The sequence below is a fragment of the Hakea prostrata genome, chromosome 2 (genome assembly GCF_041222555.1).
Source record: "Hakea prostrata isolate BN-2017 chromosome 2, UWA_Hpros_2, whole genome shotgun sequence".
Taxonomy (NCBI): Eukaryota; Viridiplantae; Streptophyta; class Magnoliopsida; order Proteales; family Proteaceae; genus Hakea; species Hakea prostrata.
In genome coordinates, this window is record NC_142601.1 from 20,941,742 (window position 1) to 20,961,666 (window position 19,925).

General features: G+C 39.3%; 1 protein-coding gene across 1 annotated transcript; it reads left to right on the plus strand.

Annotated features, from left to right (window-relative positions):
* The first annotated feature begins 15,685 nt into the window (after positions 1-15,685).
* LOC149024008 (uncharacterized) lies at positions 15,686-17,083 on the plus strand. Its single transcript, XM_089143397.1, has one exon. The coding sequence runs from the start codon at positions 15,686-15,688 to the stop codon at positions 17,081-17,083; it is 1,398 nt and encodes a 465-aa protein (XP_088999523.1).
* The last annotated feature ends 2,842 nt before the right edge of the window (positions 17,084-19,925 follow it).

Below are 19,925 nucleotides of genomic sequence, written 5' to 3' on the forward strand. Positions count from 1 at the left end.
CTATGATCCTCTTCCATCTCCATTGATGCTTCGCTTTCATTTCAAGCCTTGCATATGCATTCCTTTGATTCTCTTCTGAACTTCATACATTCTTGTTCTAAACTGAGGTATATAGTGTGTTATGTTTATGTTTATTGCTAACATATGATTCTTACCCAATTCCTATTAGTTCCCCTAGCTAATTCATACATTTCCAATGCAAATGCATTTGATTTCAAGCCATGCTTTGATTCTTGTCTATAGAACTTAGTAGTACAATTTGGGGCTTTCTAATTAGACCTTTAGATTGTGTTAATTTCTTGATTTATAGTGTTCTTATATTGTTATTAATCATCCCTCTAAGTTCCGGATCGATCTGAGCCCCGGAAGACCGATTTCGGACCAAAATCCCAAAATCCACTATGCAGCCCCGAGACTGTCTTGGTCGATCCTCTTTGGTCGATGCCATCGACCAAACATGTTGCTGATTGCAACTTCACCCAGTTTTGACCCATTCGACTTTCGATTTTCTTGATTTCTTCTCTAATATTTTATTTATGTTTGTTTAGGGTCTTAACACTATTACTGGATCATTCTTTTGTGACTCTTGGATCATCATCAACTCAACTTAAGGTAAGGACGGTTATCGCCATAAACACATAGGCTATGTGATTATGTCTTGATGTTCATAACTTAGTGAATATAGTTTCTTTATTACTTTTGAATATCATAGGACTATTGTACATGCTTTAGAACAATAATATTGTGTTTATATATATTCTTGTTATAATGTTTAGTCGTTCTTGTTACTTATATATGATGAATCATTGCGATGTTATGACTTAACTTCTATTATGATGATTTATCATTTGTATATGGTATGATGGACTTGAGCATGTGATTGCTTAGGTATAATTTGGGATTGGGGAGTGCCCTACTGGTACTTCTGTCCTTGGACATCAGAGGGAATAGTATGGGATGATCTCCGAAGATGCCCATTGACGCTTTCCCGGATTATTGGATGACATATATAGGGCTTGTCTAGTGGTGTTTGGCTAGGATGTCCCTGTCGTATCAGACCCGAATCGGAAGGGCACTGAGACCGAATGACCTATGGTAGGGTATGGTTTGATGGGCACTCAAGACCGGTAACCAACCCGTGAGAGGACATAAACCATACTACGGATACCCGAAAGGGGCCATCTGAAAGGGGCCATTTATTGGTAGGGTTGCAAATAGCTAGACTTGGGCTCATGGGCGCTCGAAGATCGGTGGGTCATATCCGTGAGAGGACGTGAGAGCTTCCCGTCTACTATTTGTGGATGACCAATAGGGTTGGTGAGTCCAGTGGGTAATATCCGTGACTCTAGTGTGAAGGATACTTAAAAGGATCCCGGGATGGGAGGAATTGACGTATCTGGATCTGACATGATATGGCTGAGTAGATGATTTGCATTGGGCTAGGCTTTACCTTGACATGCGCCAATACTTAGACCAAATGGCGATGTGAGAGAGCAGTGACCAAAACCCCAGCCATGGATTGTCCGAGAGGGATGCAGGACCCAATCCCCCCCGGTGTTGAGTGACTGAGACTTACCTACAGAAGTATGGTGCTATGACTTAAAGCATGTCTACCTTAAAGACTAGCATTCATAGAGTTAGAATCATACTTGCATCATGTGTTTCATATCATATTGCATCGTGTTATGGCTTGTATCATATGACTTATGTTTTATGGAATAATTGCCTTGCTGAGTTCTTTTGAACTCACTCCATTTGCAACATCTTTTGTTAGACTCTAGTGCAGGTATTACTACTGTTGACTATGCCAGTCAACACTCTGAAGACCAAGTTGATGATTCGTACCACACTAGTTACGGTGAACACGTTGATAAAGACTAGCAGTTCGAGATTGAGACTTATCTGGAGCAGATCGATTTTGCACTTGTGTGCTAGAGATGGGATATTGTCTCATTCCCTTTTTTTAACCTTTTATTTGATTCGTTGAGACTGTAGTTTAGTTTGTTCCCTTGTCATTTTGGGAACCGGTTGTAACCCTTATTTTAGTCGATCTACCTTCTGCTATTATTATACGATGGGTTTCCCCCTCCTTTTCACACTTTGACTATTTATCCTATTTGTATCATTTTCGCACTCTGATGTCCTTTGTGATCCTTATGAGATCCTTTCTTGACTTGTATTATTAAATTAATTGAATACAAAGATTTGTTCTTGCTTTTGATTATATTATTGTGCTAAGTGGCTATGATCGTTCCTAAACTTGATCGGCGGGACCGTGAATCACTACCCCGGGTAATCCAGATAGGGTACCCCTTGGGTGGATGTGACAATCATCATCGGTGATTGCGAAGAGTTCCGTAAACTTTCCTTTGTCAGCGTAGAGTCAAGAAGAAAAATTGAAGCAGCTCCCAGATGTTAAAACAGAGTCAGAAAGACATAGTTCAACTGCTGGCCGTGGAGACATAGGTCCCCTCATCATTTGACCGACCCCACTTATCCTCGGCGATTGCGAAGAGTTCCGTAAGCTCCCACCTACAGGGCAAAATCCTCTGCAATTTCATACCCTTTGTTGGGCTTTTCCAGGGAAAAATAAGGAACTCTAAGATTCCTAACCCTTTTGGACCGATGAAGAAGCCTGGCCTTTAGTTAGACCTGCACTCAAGGCAAGCTCTTCATAGCTAAATCCTATGAGGGGGGACAAGGGAAGAGAGTTATCAAGATAATGAATTATATCCAGATCTGGAACGGGTTGATCCACCACATCTCTAGCCCAAGCAGGAAGAGGAAGTCACAGCTTTTCAAACACTTCGGGATGACAACTTTGACGGTGGGGAGCCGTGTTGAAGTAAGGATTCCTTTTCAAGATCGACTCCAGACCTCGTTCTCACCGTCTCGATAAGCCTGCAAATTATAGGTATTCAGCATATCAACAAATGGCTTATCTGCAAGTATTTGAAGATGCAAGCCCTGCGAACATCAGTCGGGAGAGTTTCGGGCAAAGAAGTAATGGCTTGCCTTTGAGGCGTATGAGCTTTTGCTCCGGATCCCTTCAGCTCTCCCGAAAGCCTCTCAACTTCCCACTCCAGCTTACGGATGCGCTCCTTAACACCATCCAAATCCGAAGAAAGCCGCTCGATCTTGGCCCAAAGATTGTCCCGAAGGCGAGCGATCTCAGCATCTTTAGCTTTGGATTTTTCTTGAAGCCGGGAAAGATCACTACTTAAGCTACTAAGCCGAAAGGCTGATTCCACTTGCTTGTGGAAGTTATCAGCAAGGCTTCTGCAGTACCGCAAGAGTTAGTCAGGGGTAGGGTGCAAGTTTAGCCCTGGAGGCCCCGGACCCGCCCGAGCCAAAATAGGGCTTGGGCTAAAGATTTTGGCCCTAAGGGCGGGTTAGGGACAAAATATTATGGCCCTGAACTAGGGCCAAGGGCGGGCCTGTGATTACTCTCTGGCCCACCCAGCCCATCCCTACCCGTCCTTGATTTTTGGCCCTTTTTGGCCCTGATCTTGGCCCTGATCCTGGACCTAATTTTGGCCCTGATCCTGGCCCTGATCTTGGCCTTGATATTAGCCCTGATCTTGACCCTGATCTTGGCCCTGATTTGAGTCTAAAGACTCAGGACCCTCCACCCACATGGAGAGGAATTAATTGTAATACATATGGGTGGATACTTGACACGTGTCAAATTTTAGAAACATGATCATGTTTTGTAGAAAATTAATAAAAATAAATTATAACCTTATTACCAATGTAATAAGCATCTATTTGATTTTGGCCCTGATCCTGACCCTAATTTTGGCTCTAATCTTAATATTAATTTGACGATGATCATGTACTACAGTACTAGATTTTTACCCTGATCTTCATACTAACATTGATATTAGTCTTGATTTTGACATTTAGTCACTTTGATCATATTAGACTATAAATTCACTTTTTATATTATTTATAAGGTAATTTTTATTTTTCTAACAAAGTCATTTTTAGTTCAATAAAATATTGATTTTTTTTGGACTAAGGAGAGATAATATATTATAAATAATAAAAACTATTACATAAAGAATTAATATCTAACAAATCTATTGCGAACGGTCCTAATCCGTACATCTAATGCGATCAAATTGAAACAAAAATTAAAGCAAACATAATCAACGCATAATTAATAAAGGCAGAAAAAATCCGAATAATAAATAAATAAAAATAAAAGGGAAGTGATCTGAGTGTCAGCTCTGGATCTAGGGAAGGGGAGTATAATTATAATGATTTTGTCCGTGGACCCTTTGCCGTAGCTTACAGTCCACCGATCGGGTGAACAAATATTAGAGAAAAAGAAATTGCAGAAAAGAAATAATTAAAGCAATAAAAGGAAAGGGAAACCTTAACCAAAGAGAGACATGATTGTAGGCATCTCTGATCAAGGACCCAGGGGAAGGGAGAACAATAAATAAATGTTGAAAGTAAATTGTAGAAAGTAAATAAAAGAGTAATAAAATGAAAGGGAAACCTTAACCAAAGAGATGCACAACTATAGGCATCTCTAATCAAGGACCCAGGGGAAGGGGTGAACAATAAATAAATGCTGAAAGTAAATCCTAAATTAAGAATATGGAGGGGTAGATAGAAGCGGGAATGGAGGGAGGAGAGAAGATTATTGAAGAAGGTACTTACTTGCGAATTGAACAAACGATTCGAGTCTCAACCAACCCAAACAACTAAATCTAGATCTAGAATGATCTAGATCTGCAATTGCTAGACACAGAGAAAAATAAATCTTAAAACTTGAAACTTGAACTTGAATTGCATTACATAGAAAAATTAAACCTAAACATTCAATCTAGAAATTTAAATCTCACAAATGCAAGAAAAAAAACTAGAGAAAGCCTAAATAAACTAAAGAGAGAAGAAAGAGTGCTTCTGCTAAGCTTTAAAACACGTTCTTCCCTTGATGGAGTATGCTCTCTTTTTATAGAGTTTACATGGGATAAGAATGTCGACAGAATTTGAATCAAACTCAGGGTTTCTATCTGACTCAACCAATTAAGATTTTGACGTACTAATTGCACTGACTTAGAGAGATCAAATTCACAATTCCACCGTTGGATTTGAGGATCAAGAAGTCGTGAAGCTCCCCTCCAAAAATCAACTCGATCGGACACCGGATGATCGTTTGATGAAGGGCTTGATCGAAATTGAACAGAGACATTCAAAAACGGGATTTTTCCTTCTTCCTTATCTTCCTCTTTCTCTTTCTTTAATCAAATCACAAATATGAAATAAGATATTGAGGTATGCAAGGACTCTTTTCTCTATTTGGACTCTCTCAATAATATGTCTGTAGATTTGATTGATAATTTTAATCTTAGCTGTAGATCAAATTTGCCTTCTTTATCTCTTAAATATTTTGGAGTTGGCCCATAATCACATCTCTAGCCCATCATGCTCCAGATCAGGCCCATTTTCGCATTTGAGAATTTGAATGGATCTCTTGACGTGTAAATTTGCATGATTCATACTCAAAACTCCAAATATTTGCTTAAATATTGAAAAGTCCTAAAATCTGTAAAAACAACATAAAACCCAAGGTCGTTGCACTCTAAGTGTGTAAAATGCATACTTTATGCCCTAAGATGTCACACATAAATGTGCTCATCACTTGCATTTTGCCTCATGTCATATTGCACCATGTGTTGTATTGATTTGGACTATGATATTGGTTATTTGTTTGTGACCTATTCGCTGAGTTCTTTTGAGCTAACCCTTCGGGAAATTGTTGTTTTAGATGATTATGCAGGCGAATAAGAGATCCTGAGCTCCGGTTTGAAGACACTTCCCTATATTACTCAGTTGAGGAAACAATGGGAGCTGACTGTAGCTCGTGGTATGACCCCTGTATCGAAATTGAGTATTATTATGACTCTAGTCTATAATGATAGGAGATGCCTCATTCGCTAGTGGGACTACGAGTTGGAAATTGGTCCTAAGTTGCTAGTATACAAGCATTCAGAGAAGAAGGCAAAACACTAGATGTTTTGACTTATCTTTATTCCTTTCCAATTGATTACTTTAGATTTGACATCACTTCTGCCTTCTGATTCTATTTTGAGAACCTTTTGAGATCCTTAATACTTGATTTATTTATTTATTAATATTATTACATTGATTTTTTCTTACTTATGATTGGACTATTGTGTGGAATGGTTGGTGATTGTTTTAAACATGATTTATGGGGCTGTGGATCACACCCTAGGGTGCTCGGGTAAATGGATACCACTTGGGGGGATGTGACACCGAATCCACAGCCTCGACTCGGATAGACCAAAGTGTCTTCTTCCGATACTTTGGGTTCTTGGACCTTAAACAAAGGATTGTCATGTTAGGATTTTAGGGGATTTCACAACGGCAGTGACAACGTGCATGGTAACACATGTATGTCTGGACTGTTCATACGGAACTCAGCCTTACGCTTAGGAAGACTGAGACCTTTAGAGAGACTTAAACCTTTGAATTTCATATTTATCATCTAATCAAGAATGCCTAGACAATGTAAACCTTGGGAGTCTTGATTACTTTCATTTCCAGTGAGGGGGGGATGAAGTGAAGGTTGAGATGAGAGATGGTGGAGGAGGATGAGGGACAAAGGGGATAAATAAGGAGGACCAAGGTCTGATAGTGGATGGAGGGAGAGAGGAAGGGTTAGAGGAAGTGGCCAAGGAGCAGAGAGAAGGGGGAACTTGGGAGGGAAGGGATCTTGCAGGCCATGAAAGAGCCTACTCCAATGGCCACTCTCAAGTCTCAGCACTTCACCCTTATGTAGAGGATACATTTTTTTTCTATCAAGGGCGTGCTTTTCTATTACTTAGTTATAGTTATTGGAATAATAAATAGGGGTTACATATGATAATAAAAGAAACCTTGTGAATCCTTGCGAAAAAGCCCTCTCAGGACCAAAAGAAGTACAAGTGTAAAACCAATCTCTGGCCATCCATATGTAGGGAATATTTGTAATTTGCAAACTGAGTTTTGTGCTATAGCAGAATCTTTTTCTTCTCAATAAAATATGCTATAATAGAGTAATCTAGCGAGCAGTAAATTTTTAGTGAAGGATGATCTTTTTACAATAATTCTGAAACTCAACATAGAATCAATTTAAGCCTTTCTGAAAAATTTCACTCAAATTGAGTAAAACTATGCCCCATCTAAGTTAGCGCTGAGCTAAAATCCTTGCTAACAAGGAATTTTAACATTTTCTCATTGAGTAAAACAAGTAGATAAAATCTTGAGGATAAAATTTCTTATCTTCAGAAAAAATTAAAAAAGATTTCTTCGACAAACTCTTGTGAGTGTATTGTAATGTATACTCTTAATGGCATGGGCCCAAACAATGCCATTTCAATTTTAAACTCATGGTAGAACAAGAGGAGCCTACTCTAAAACAAATCTAAATTGGTAATTCCAAGGGGTGGATTCTTATCCTCATAGGGTGAGAGGCAAAGTTCCATCTTATATTTTATATATAATAGCTACCCCTCGAGGGTGTAGTTAAGGTGTGGAAAAGCTGGCCCGTACAAGCTTTAGTTTCCCCCCCCCCCCCAAAAAAAAAAGAGAAAAAAAGAAGACAATTCTAAAGTTAATTTAAGAAAAATTATTATACTATAATAGCTATAGCTTCACTGCTAGAGATGTAAATGGACCGGATTCGGATCGGATAATGGTAATACCATATTGCATCCTATTATATTCAAACTGATTCGGATAATATCCTATCAGTTTTTGGATGGATTCTGTCGGATTCGGATGATAATCGGATATTTATTTTTCTTAAGTTTATTCTTATAAATAGTCATGAATACAGATTGAATTCAAGTTTTCAATTATTTGTTTACATTTTTACCATTTTATTTGTGAGGGCTAGGTTTGAAATTTAAGAATTTAGCAACTGTTGTAGCTATTTCAATAGAAAATCTAGAAAAATAGTCACATATCACAGGTAAAAAATTTATAAAAATAAGAATAATAAATTTAAATAAGTAACTTAATCGGATAATTTTATCGGGACGGATAATAATCAGTAGAAAGGGGTATACCATATCCGCATCCTATTAGTAATCGGACGGATTCGAATACCCCTAAACTGATGCGGATGCGAATTTGGAAGCAGATTTCAGTTATCCATTTACACACAGCAACTATCAAATAGAGCATGATTTATGTTAACAAAATGACCGTGTCATAGTTAAATTTTCAACTTTGATTTATCGAAATGGATTTTTGGTAATAGATGTATCCGAATTTTTTTTTTTTTTTTGAACAAAGCTGAAATTATATTAAGCTCTCAAGCCGGAGACCTGAGGCAAGCAAAGAAGAATTTACAATGCAAGCTGGTGGGGATGCACACCAGGACCTATTAAGCTGAAAGACCCTAGAGCCCTTGGCAAGATAGTCCGCCTGGGCATTTAAGGATCTACTAATAAAACTGAACCTAATAAAGGAAAAAGCTGTTGATAGCTTTAAAATATCCAGAATAATACCGTTACTTGGCCAATCCAACGATTGCACCTGGCCATTTAAGGCCTTAACGGCAGGCAAACAGTCAGAGAATATAACCACCTGGGAGATCCTAAGATCCAAAATACAAAAGATGGCATCTCTAATCGCCTCAAGCTCCATGATAAGAGCGGAGAAACCAAAACAAAACAAAGTTTTTGCAACTACAAATTTGCCCGTAGGGCTCCACAAAATACAACTTCTCCTAGCATGCTTTGAAGAGGAATCCCAAGCTGCATCAACAAACATGCTAAAGTTGGTTCAAGGGGTTGGAGACTCCACATGAACATCACTCGGATTAGAAGAAGAAACCTGCACAACATCACCTTTGGCCAATTCCACATCGCAAAGCAATCTGTTTTTATAGAGTCAAGAAGAGAGAATGATTTATCATTAAACAAAATGTTATTTCTATTAATCCAAATCACCCAACAAATGATGCTGCATAGAGTAAGAACATAACCCTTTTGATTTAATGATGCAAACCTAGCTTCCATGAAATCTGACCACTCATGTAAAGAATTGCCATTAAACTCAGAAGAATCAAGACGCAACATAGAAGCTCTCCAAATTTGCTTTGCAAAATCACAGAAAAATAAAACATGGTTAACAGATTCAATTTGTACTTTATCTTGATATGAACACAACATACAAAGAGGAGATTGAGAGCAATTTCTATCAAACAGAGCTTTTTGAGTTGCAATACCTTCATGAGCAGCTCTCCACAATTTTTATTTTTTTATTTTGGGCAAAGTATTGATGTTCCATATCCTACCCCAATTAACATTTGTAGAGGAGCTAGGGGAATTTAATTGCCCTTCAAGAGAGTTTCTAATCAGATAATATGCAGATTTTACTCTAAACCTACCATTTTTTTCTTCCTTCCAGACCCAGAAATCATCAACTTCCATATTTGATAACGGAATTGATAAGATAGCAATTTTCTCAGTAGAGGTGAAGAAAGCATTTATAAGATCATGTTTCCAACATTTTTCTCTCCAGTCTATGAGATCTCCAACAAAGATAGGTCCCATATCAACCTGAGGTAGAGAGGGAAAAGGAGAAGACAAGTGAGGGATCCACGGGTCCCCAAAAACTCGGGTTGAAAAGCCATTACCAATACCCCTAAGTAATCCTCTCTTGAGAACATCTCTCCCAGCTAAGATGCTTTTCCAACCCCAAGACCCTCTTTTAGAAGATTGCGCATCCAGAAAATTTACATCCTTAAAATATTTACTTTTGAAAGTTTTGGCCCAAAGGGAATTTGGTTGGGTAAGCAATCTCCATCCTTGTTTCGCCAATAAGGCTTTGTTGAAAGAATGAAAATCCCTAAACCCAAATCCCACTTGATTTTTGGAGCAGCATAACTTGTCCCACTTAATCTAGCAAATTCCAGAGTTTTCATTGTTTCTCCACCAGAATCTCCTGATAAAACTAGTTAACTTGTTGCTCAAATCTTTGGGAAGGAGGAAATTTGAAAAAGTGTACGTGGGGAGGGCAGAAGCCACTACTTTAATTAAGACTTCTTTCCCTGCCTGCGAAATAAGCTTTTCCTTCCAACCATCAAGTTTTGACTGAAGCCTATCATACACATATGCGAATACCGGCTTTTTGATTTTCCTGATGCTTGATGGTAAGCCCAGATATATCCCATGAGAAGACACTTCTTTTATATTAATGGTTTGAGTGATGTGTAATCTAGTAAGATGAGGAACTTTCTTACTAAACAAAATGGAAGATTTTGAATTGTTTATGTGTTGTCCCGAAGCTTCCTCATAATCATTGAGGACTTTTGCAAGGATGCACGTATTTTCTGTTTTTGCAGGGGCAAAGATCATGCAGTCATCCGTGAAAAAAAGATGATTTATCTCAGGGGCAGATTGGGAAACTTTGAAGCTAGGGAAATGAGGTATCCCAGTAGTGCAAGACAACCTTCTAAAAAGAACTTCATGACACAAAATAAAAATATAAGAGCTCAGCGGACACCCTTGCCTAAGCCCTCTAAAAGGAGTTATCTTGTTCGAAAGCTACCCATTTATTTTAATGTAATATTCAACAGTGGAGATGCACTGAAGAATCCAAAGGACCCATTTGAAATCAAAGCCTAAAAATCTCAAAGTGTCTCCAATGAAACACCATTCCATTTTATCATAAGCTTTGCATAGATCAAGTTTAAGTGCCATAAAACCTCCTTTTGAATTTGATGCTTCATGAAGTGAAGGCACTCATGAGCCAAGTAAATATTGTCGGAGATAGCTCTACCAGGGACAAAAGCACTCTGATTCTCACTAATAAGAGAAGAGAGGATCGGCTTTAGCTTGTTTGCTAGGCATTTAGCAATGATTTTATAAGGAACAGTGCAAAGGCTGATAGGTCGAAAATCACTCACCATCTGAGGATTCTTCTTCTTTGGAATAAGAGTTATGATGGTTTTGTTTAGGCTTTTTAGAAGAAAACCCTCTTTGAAGAAATGCTGGACAACATGAATAAGATCTGACCCTACTGTGTCCCAGTTCCTATGATAAAACCTAGCTGGCATGCCATCATAGCCAAGAGCTTTGTTGCCCTTCATTTGAAAAAGAGCATCTTTTATTTCTTCAGCTGAAAACTCCCTACATAGCCTATTATTTTCTGTGCTAGCTATGCAAGGCTGAATTATTGATGTGAAGTTGTGAGGAGATTGGGGATTTGAAGAGGTGAAAAGATCCCTACAGAAACCATTGATTTCTAGAGATATTTCACTTTCAAAATTTAACCATTGGCCACATTGGGTTTTCAGCTTATAGATCCCATTGCGATGTTTCCTGTGACTCGCAACCGAATGAAAAAAGGAGGTATTCTTGTCCCCCTCTTTAAGCCAACTAACTCTGGATCTTTGATGCCAGTAATTTTCTTCTTCCTTCATCAGCAAAGCCATTTTGTTAGATAATTCCAATTCAGAAAGGGCTTGCAGACTTGAGGGATTGGATTTTTGGATTATTTCTAATTTCTCTTGGCATTTTTTGATTTCTCTTGAAGCAACAGAGACTGAGATTTTGCTCCAGGACATCAAAGTTTTTGAGCAGTGGTAAATTTTCTGTTGAAAAACATAAGCAGGGGATCCATGGAGATTTGTAGACCAACCCATGCTAATTTGATCTTGAAGATCACTATACCCTTCCCACTTGTTTTCATACATGAACCTCATGGGAACTCTTTTTTGTTTTTGAAGAGTGACTTCCACAGGAGAATGATCAGAACCCACAGTGGCTAACTTATGAGCACTGATATCCCTAAAGGCGTTTAACAACAAAGAGTTGCAAAAAACTTTGTCCAAGTCTTCTTTAATAAGAGCTTTGCCTTTCCTTTTGTTAGACCAAGAAAAAGGAGGCCCCGAACATTTAAGCTCGAAGAGATCACAATCATAAATTGTGTTCCTAAACTTATCAATTTGTCTTAATGGCCTAGGATTCCCACCCCATTTCTCCTCATTACTTAAGAATTTCATTGAAATCAGCTAGCACTAGCCAAGGAGTAGAGACAGTTCTACTAAGCTGAGTTAATTCATCCCAATTTCTAGACCTATTTTCCAATTTTGGATCCCCATAAACCAAAGTAATTATAAATTCAACATTGATAGAATTAACATTAACAATCATATCAACAAAATTAACTGAAGCTGAGAGAAGAGTTAAAGAGACCATACCATTCCAAAAAAGTGCAGTTCCACCTGATTTCCCAATAGGATCTAGCACAAAGCTATTAGAAAAGCCAATTGATGATGGAATTCTATTTATAACTGATTTAGGTTGCTTTGTTTCCAGAAGGAGCACTAGGCAAGGTCAAGAAGATTTGCAAATGTTTTGCAAGTATTGTTTTGTTAGGGGTCAACCACTCCCTTGACAATTCCAGCAGATTAGCTTCATTTATCACCTGGGGGCTGATTAAGGGCAGCCTTCCTCACCCTGTTTGCCGAGGTCTCATGGTTTATTGTTGCTTTTTCAAGCAGAGAGGAGTTTGCAAGAAAAACTTGTGTAGTGTTAAGAGCCTAACTAGCCTGGTTCTTCATTTTTCGGGGAACAAGAGAACTAGAAGAAGTCTGCAAATTTGCCCTTACTACCATATCAGAAATTATGAGTTTTTAAAAATGAGATGATATTTGCAATTCCTCTGCCTGTTTCCTTTTGTTTTTACCATCAAAATGATCGCCACCAAAGCCTGTAGAGGGCAGCTCTTCGCTGGTAACACCTGAATGGGGAAGACTCTGCTCACTATGCTCAGCTGTAACAATCACTATTTTTTGGGCTACTGTTATGGAATTTGAAAGATCAGGGATATCAGACAAGGATTCCTTTGACACAGCATGTGAGATTAACTGAGAATTCTCAGAAGTATGAGCCAAACAAGGATTATAAGACGAAGAACCTGTAGAGGACTCCTCATTCAACACTTGCGCAGAAACATCTTCCACCACATTAGGATCCAAAGAACCCGAAAAACAAAAACCTGGAAGCTGACAAGGATCAGACCCACTTATTAGGGCAACACTGGCTTGCTGAGTCATAAGCTGATGTGGAAGTGATAAGGTGTTAATCACGCTAACTAGTGGCGCCGGAGGAAGATTGCGGATGACTCTGAACGTCCCAGGGATTGATAGCACCGGTGAAGAGACCTCAACCAAGTTAGAAATGAGAGTCTGTGTACGAGGCGGGAGCAAGATCTATCACTCTTCCACAGATAGAGGGACCAGGAGATTTGATTCAATAAGAATGACTTTTGCCAACAGGTATTGAAGATCTTTTAGAGGCAAACGACAAGCTTTACTACCAACCCTCATCCAATCACCAAATTCAAAGTTGCAAATCTGAAGAGTTAGCTCATCAGGGATTGACGAGAAAATGGGTTGGCCTCTATCAATAATTTGTTGTTTCAACTTGCAGAGACGGGCCTCATGACCAATGATTCCACAAAAAAAAACAAAACTGAGGCATTTTCACAAACTGAAGATCAATCCAGAATCTTTCTCCATCCTGAATACCAGCCCTAAATCCTGGACGAAAAGGCTGCAAGACATTTCTCTCAACCTTCATACACATCGGTTTCAATAAATTTCTCAGATTAATTGTCATATTAACAAAATTTGAAATGCCTTGCTTTACTCCCTATCTGAGAAGCATTTTCCTTCTTATATAGATGAGGAGGAACATTTATAGCTTGCACTTCAACTTCAAAACTATCAAGCGAATATCTCTCTGTAGGCACCTGCGGGTTCCATTTCTTGAGCAGTAGAAGATTATTTTTCACCAGCCACGGCCCTCTGTTAAGAGCAAGATGTACCTCAGCTAAAGATGCAAGCTTGATTAGGAAGATATTTTCCATAGGTTGAGTGACTTCTATGTGGCGGTTTAGACTCCAAGCTGATATCATTGATTTTGCCACAGTAGCCTCTGAGACACTTCTAGAGGTGAACAGTTTCCCTATAACAACCGTGGACCAAACATCCTCACACAAAGCATTTTGCGAATTTTCAGGAGGGTCAGGGGGTAAAATGAGATCAGGCAAGATCAACTCATCCATATCTTGCGGTAGCTCCACTTCCATCTGTAGAAAACTTTTTGCACAAATCCAAGAAGAAGTCAACAGAAGATAAAGGTATTAAAGATGAAATCAGGTAGTTGGATAAAATAAATGGGAACAGGACAAAAAGATAAAGTTCATTGTTAAAGCCAAGGTCATGTGATCTCTTGGAGAAGTTTCCAAGAATCTAAGAACATTGTTACTCCCGAGCACAAAGAAGGTAATATTTTAAGAGATTGAAGAAGCACAAAATATAGTGAATATCTTAATGTATAAGGCCTAAGTGACTGAACGGAGGCTTTTCTTTACCCCTCACAGGAGGGATTTACCCTCACAGACTAGCTGGAGGGAGAGAGATAGTGCCAAGATTTGGCCGGACGATTACTTATTCCAATGAAAATTTGCTTACCAGTATGTAAGAGAGTCGAACCTCACAGAGAAACAAGGAAAACGAACGGAAACCTTAACGAGAGGAAGCGGCGGAAACCCTAACACGCAGGGTAGTCTTATCTAACTATAGAGGAGGACCATTGAATAATTTGGATGATTAACCCTGTGAAGGGGAAGACGGGTGAGGTGGGTTGGGGCCAATTTCATCCTTCCTCGAATTCACGAAAGATCTTTGATCTTCCTTTCTTACGAAAAAAAATTCTATGCTTCACTTTAAAGACTCAAACGGTGGATTCTGATTACCAAAAGTTGCGATGTCTACTCTTGCCGCTACAGCTGGAATTTATTTGGAAATTGGGATCTTCTATCTTTGATAATCTTATTCTGTTGTCCTCTTAGTCACACATTTAGAAAAAGAGTCGTAATCATCTCTTGCCGCTACAGCTGGAGTCGGATCCCCGGAAAACAATAGAGCTTTTGGATCCATGTTGTGTGGATCGTGGGAGGTTTGGTCGTTTAGTTGAGTGGATTGGTGTTTTGCTGCATGAGATGGTGAGTACGCGATGCGTATATGTTGGACATGTTGCTAATAAGGCTGCTAATTGGATGTCTAAGTTTCCACTCGATTTGGAGTGCTCTTGGATGTTCTTTCAGGATGTTCGCAATGGGTTGGAGGAGAATTTAATTTAGGCGGATTGTGATGCTGCTTCCTTTTAGTATCTCTTTGAGTACTTGACTCTATTGTTTTATTATAAAAAAAAGAAGAAAAAGAGTCCACCTAAAAATACTGACAGAATAAAACCTCTCAGTTCGAATAGAATTATCTAAGACTCTTAATTTGATTAGCCAACGTAAACCATTAAAAGCTCTCTCTTCACCATGGGGTCTACGGAATATATTCAAGGTGGAACACCTTAAGATTGTGAAGATATTCTTGGGTGATAATTAATGAGAAAACTTTCCTTTAAATCATGGTGAAGAGCGATAATTACTCCATCTCAGACCTAAAATTACCCACCTAATATCGTGTATATAAATCATGGGACACCAAATCCAAACCAAGCTTTGTCAATGGTAGTCAAAAAACCAACTTAAAATAGTCAACCTGCCACGTGTCATGATCACGTAACCAACAAATCCTCTCCTCCTGATCCAACTTCCAACTGTTTTTAAAACCATTTTAACTTCCAAAATGGCTTCACCAATCATTACCCCTATATATCTTTTAACATTCGCTCTATCAATCTCCCCCTTGTTGGTGCCGCCTCATCCTCTCTTGCCGGCCTCGTCGACCTTTTTCTCGGAGGCGACGAGGACATCAAACGACGACGAGGTACGCACCAACTCCGCCACCACGGCTCCACCACAGCAAGAATCGCTTCCGCCATCTCCACCACCGCCACCGTTGCTTCCAAATCCATCCATGGGGTCCAATCAATACACCATGACCCCAAAGAAGGCACAACCGCCACCTCCCTTCCAGCTTCTTGAGATCAATGTGATTTCAGCACAAGATCTCGCCCCTGGTACACGCAACATGCGTACCTACGCCGTCGCATGGGTTCACCCAGGTCGAAAACTCTCCACACGTGTGGACAGCCATGGCCATGCAAACCCTACGTGGAACGACAAGTTCGTCTTTCGCGTCGACGAGCAGTTCCTCAACTCCGACACCTCCGCCGTCATGATCGAGATCTACGCCTTACGTTGCTTTCGCGACGTTCGCGTTGGCACGGTTCGTGTCCTAGTTGGCAACCTGGTCCCACCTTCTGTCAGATCCGGTGGGACCAACCACCACGTCGGAATGCGATTCGTGGCTCTTCAAGTCCGCCGCCCATCTGGCCGTCCACAAGGAATCCTCAACATCGGTGTCGCCGTTCTTGATAGCTCAATGCGAAGCATGCCGCTTTACACGCATGTGTCAAGCTCAGCCGTCGGATACCGAGATCTAATGGGTGAAGAAGCCCACACGCCTCACCACACCCATCACGAGCCACCCAGGGTCCAGCTCCGCCGCTCCAAGAGCGAACGGTCCGAAGCCTTCAACAACGACGCCTCGTCGCAGAAAACAAGTTCGGTTCTCAATGCATCGGATTTCGGTGTCGGCGCCAGGGGAAGTAGTGTTAATGGAGCACTGCCGCCGTTTAAATTTATAACCACAACCGCTCCAAGCTCCGCCTACGCGGAGTCGGAAATTGGGCCGGCGCCGTCGGTAGTGGCGGCGGGATTGGCGGTGGAGGATTTCTTTCAGGCGAACGACATAGGGAGTTCCATATTAGAAGGTTGGAGCGTGGATGAAGGAAGCATTGAAGGGTTAAGATCGAAGCTGAATAGGTGGAGAACAGAGCTTCCACCCATTTACGACCGTGGATATGGAACTCACCGAACTCCTCGCCGGCATCATCGGAGACACACCGACGGCGAAATCGGCGGAGGATTGTTCTCTTGCTTTGGTAGTTCATATGGGTGTGAATGCACCTTCTTCTGTGGGCCCGGATCAAGGAAAAAGAAGCTTGCGGGCTTAGATAAATATCATCCACAAAGCCCATCTGAATCACTGGTTCTATCAAAACCAAGTCGTCTCTTGTGAGTTCATTTTAACCCTCAGAACTAAATCTGTAAGATGCTTCGAAGGGGCAGTTGCAGAGAGACGTTTGAGGGAGCATGTTCCCTAAAGGGATAAGAGCGTTTGCCTTTGATTTTTCCTTTTTTTTTTTTTTTTTTTTTTTTTTCTTTCTTTCTTCTTCTTTTCTAGCCGTTGTTAATTTTGTAAACGAAGCAAGCTTCGGGGCTCATCTGTAAGCACTGCTAAAGTGCGCTTTGCAGACCAAGGATTTGGGAACTAACATTTTTCCTTTCTTTTATTATTTTAAAAACATTTATTTTTTTCCCTTTTACCATATGTTTTAAATGAGAGACTCATATGGGGCCAACAAAACAAACAAAAAAAAACGTGCAAAGGATATACTAGGTAGTTTTTTTTTGGGTAGAAATGTAAAAATTCTTGTACCAGTAAAAAAGGAATAGAAAATAATGGAAAAATTCAGATCATGAATTTTAATGAGATAACTACTGTTGCCCCCTTGTACTCTGATTTTATTACTACTTTATCCCTTTTACTTTTTAAAATTGCTAATCCAACCTTTAACTTTGTCTAAAATTACTAATGCCCCTTCCGTTAAACTCAGTTAGTTTACTGATGACGTGGCATCTATGTATTTTTTCAAAAACCCAAAAATAACCCTACAATTATCTCTTTACTTATTTACTCTTTTGCAAACTATAATACTATCCTTAATTAATTATGGAGATAAATTAACTTTAAATTAAATTTTCTTTTCTAAAAAGAAACTATCGAATAAAGAAAATACTTGATTTTTCTTATCTAAAAAGAATTCGCTGAATAAAGGAAATATGTGATTAAATAAAAATTAAAATAGAAACTAAAATATTAGGAAATATCAAATGTAATTCAAAGTTGAAAATTGAAAATCTCCTAATATATGCTAACCATTATACAAAGTGTGTGGTCCCACCAAAGCTAAAAGTTATTGTAGAATACAAGATTTTAAGGATATAATTGACATTCAATATAGTTTCTAAAAATGAAGGTAATGTTATATTTTTTAACTTCTTAATTTTAATAAAGGGCAAAATAGACATTACATATTTGCTGTTAACAACCACTTAATACCGTTAGAAGTGAGGGGGGCAATAGTAATTTCATAAAGAAAGAGCTTTGATTAGTAATAAAACCAAAGTATAAGGTTGCAATAGTAATTATTCCAATTTTAATTTTATTTTTAAGTTAATATTACCACTCATTTAAATTTAATTTATTTATAGTTATCATCGTTTGGTGTATAATTTGTTCTCAACTTTCAATGATAAACACGAAGATTCATGGTTAATATATGAATAGTGTCAAGGTCATTGCCCTCTCTCTTTCTCGGAAGAATGGACTAAATTTTGATATAATTAATAATATTTAATGTAAGAAATGTGTGCAATAAGTGTCTACAAAGGCACATTTCTCTAATATTGCATGCCTAGAAAATCTAAGGCTAAATGATAGCTACCTTCCCTCTTAGTTAGTTGAATGACACTTAGACCCCTTGTTAATATGTTAATCATACTTGCACCTCTTACTTGAAAAAATATGATAATAACAGTCTATCATAAACTTTCCCTATTAAGTGGCAATTTTATTATTAATTTTTTTAATAAAAAATTTCAAGGACACCATAAGATAATTGACAAAGGCATACACTCTAGAACTATGCTAAATTGGCAATCACACATCAGATGGTGGTGTAGCAACAAATAGATCTTTTCCAGGCAAAGGCATTGACAAACACTAATATTTAAAGGATTGCCTAGGAAGCAAGTCTTCCTTTTTAGACAAAGGGAGTTCACCCATCAAACATAAGTTGCCTAAATTGACTTCAGTTGTTGGTTCATCTTATGTCAGAGATGATAAAGTCAAGGTTGCCAAGCCCAAGATTTGTGGTAGGCGACAAAATTAAGGAGTGAACAGGAATAGAAGACTCAGACCTTGAGTGATGATTTGACGTGGAGGCATCTTGAACATCATAGGATTTTGAAAAGGTTTATAAAGGAGATAAGAATGACTGACATGCGATTTGTTGTAGGAGGTGAGCCTGGTTAAAAATGATGAACAGTGGGACTGTTGACAAAGGAGAGGTGAGTGGGCAAGATGGAATGTTCAGAGTAGTGATAAACTGAAGACATGATGTCCATCATGGAAGGATCTTCAAGGAGTGTTGGCAAGGGATGAGAACGGGGGGGGGGGGGGGGAGACAAGGGTTTTGACAAAGGGGGAGTCAGAGACTGGCTGTTGATGGTGATGGTTTCGGCAGCGGTGGTAGGGATGTTTGCACCCTCGACTAGGACTGTAGTTTGGTGAGGTTCTTTTTTTTTTTTTTTGGGGGGGGGGGGGGGGTAGAGGTGAGAGGTGACTGTTCAAGTGAAGAAGAGGAGGGGGGAGTTGTTAGATCACTACAGAGGTGGGAAACTTTTGGTAAGAAGAGATGATGGGGGCAAGGATTGGGGTGAGATTTTTTTTGCCAAGCATTCAATATAGGGATGCCCAAAGACCTTGCAATGGAAACAGTGGGGGGGGGGGGGGGGCAATCATAATGAATGGGTTGAGAAGCTAGGCCCTTCTTCCTTTAGCAACAAAGACAAACAACAATGGTGGAGAGTATTTAGAGAACAACACATAAATTCTTGCATAAGAGAGTCTATCCATCTTTCTAATGTTGGCATCCATGTTTAGTGAGCTGTCAATAACTAAGCATATCAAACTGAGGACTCCTGATTCCTGCACTTGAACGGGAGCACAAAGATGGTGATTCACAAGGGCATAAAAGCTTAAATCCACTTTTTGAAGATGTAGGTGACGGTCCCTA

Bases quoted from the DNA above. Each gene is read 5' to 3' on its own strand.
- LOC149024008 (XM_089143397.1), top strand. From the start codon at position 15,686: ATGGCTTCACCAATCATTACCCCTATATATCTTTTAACATTCGCTCTA.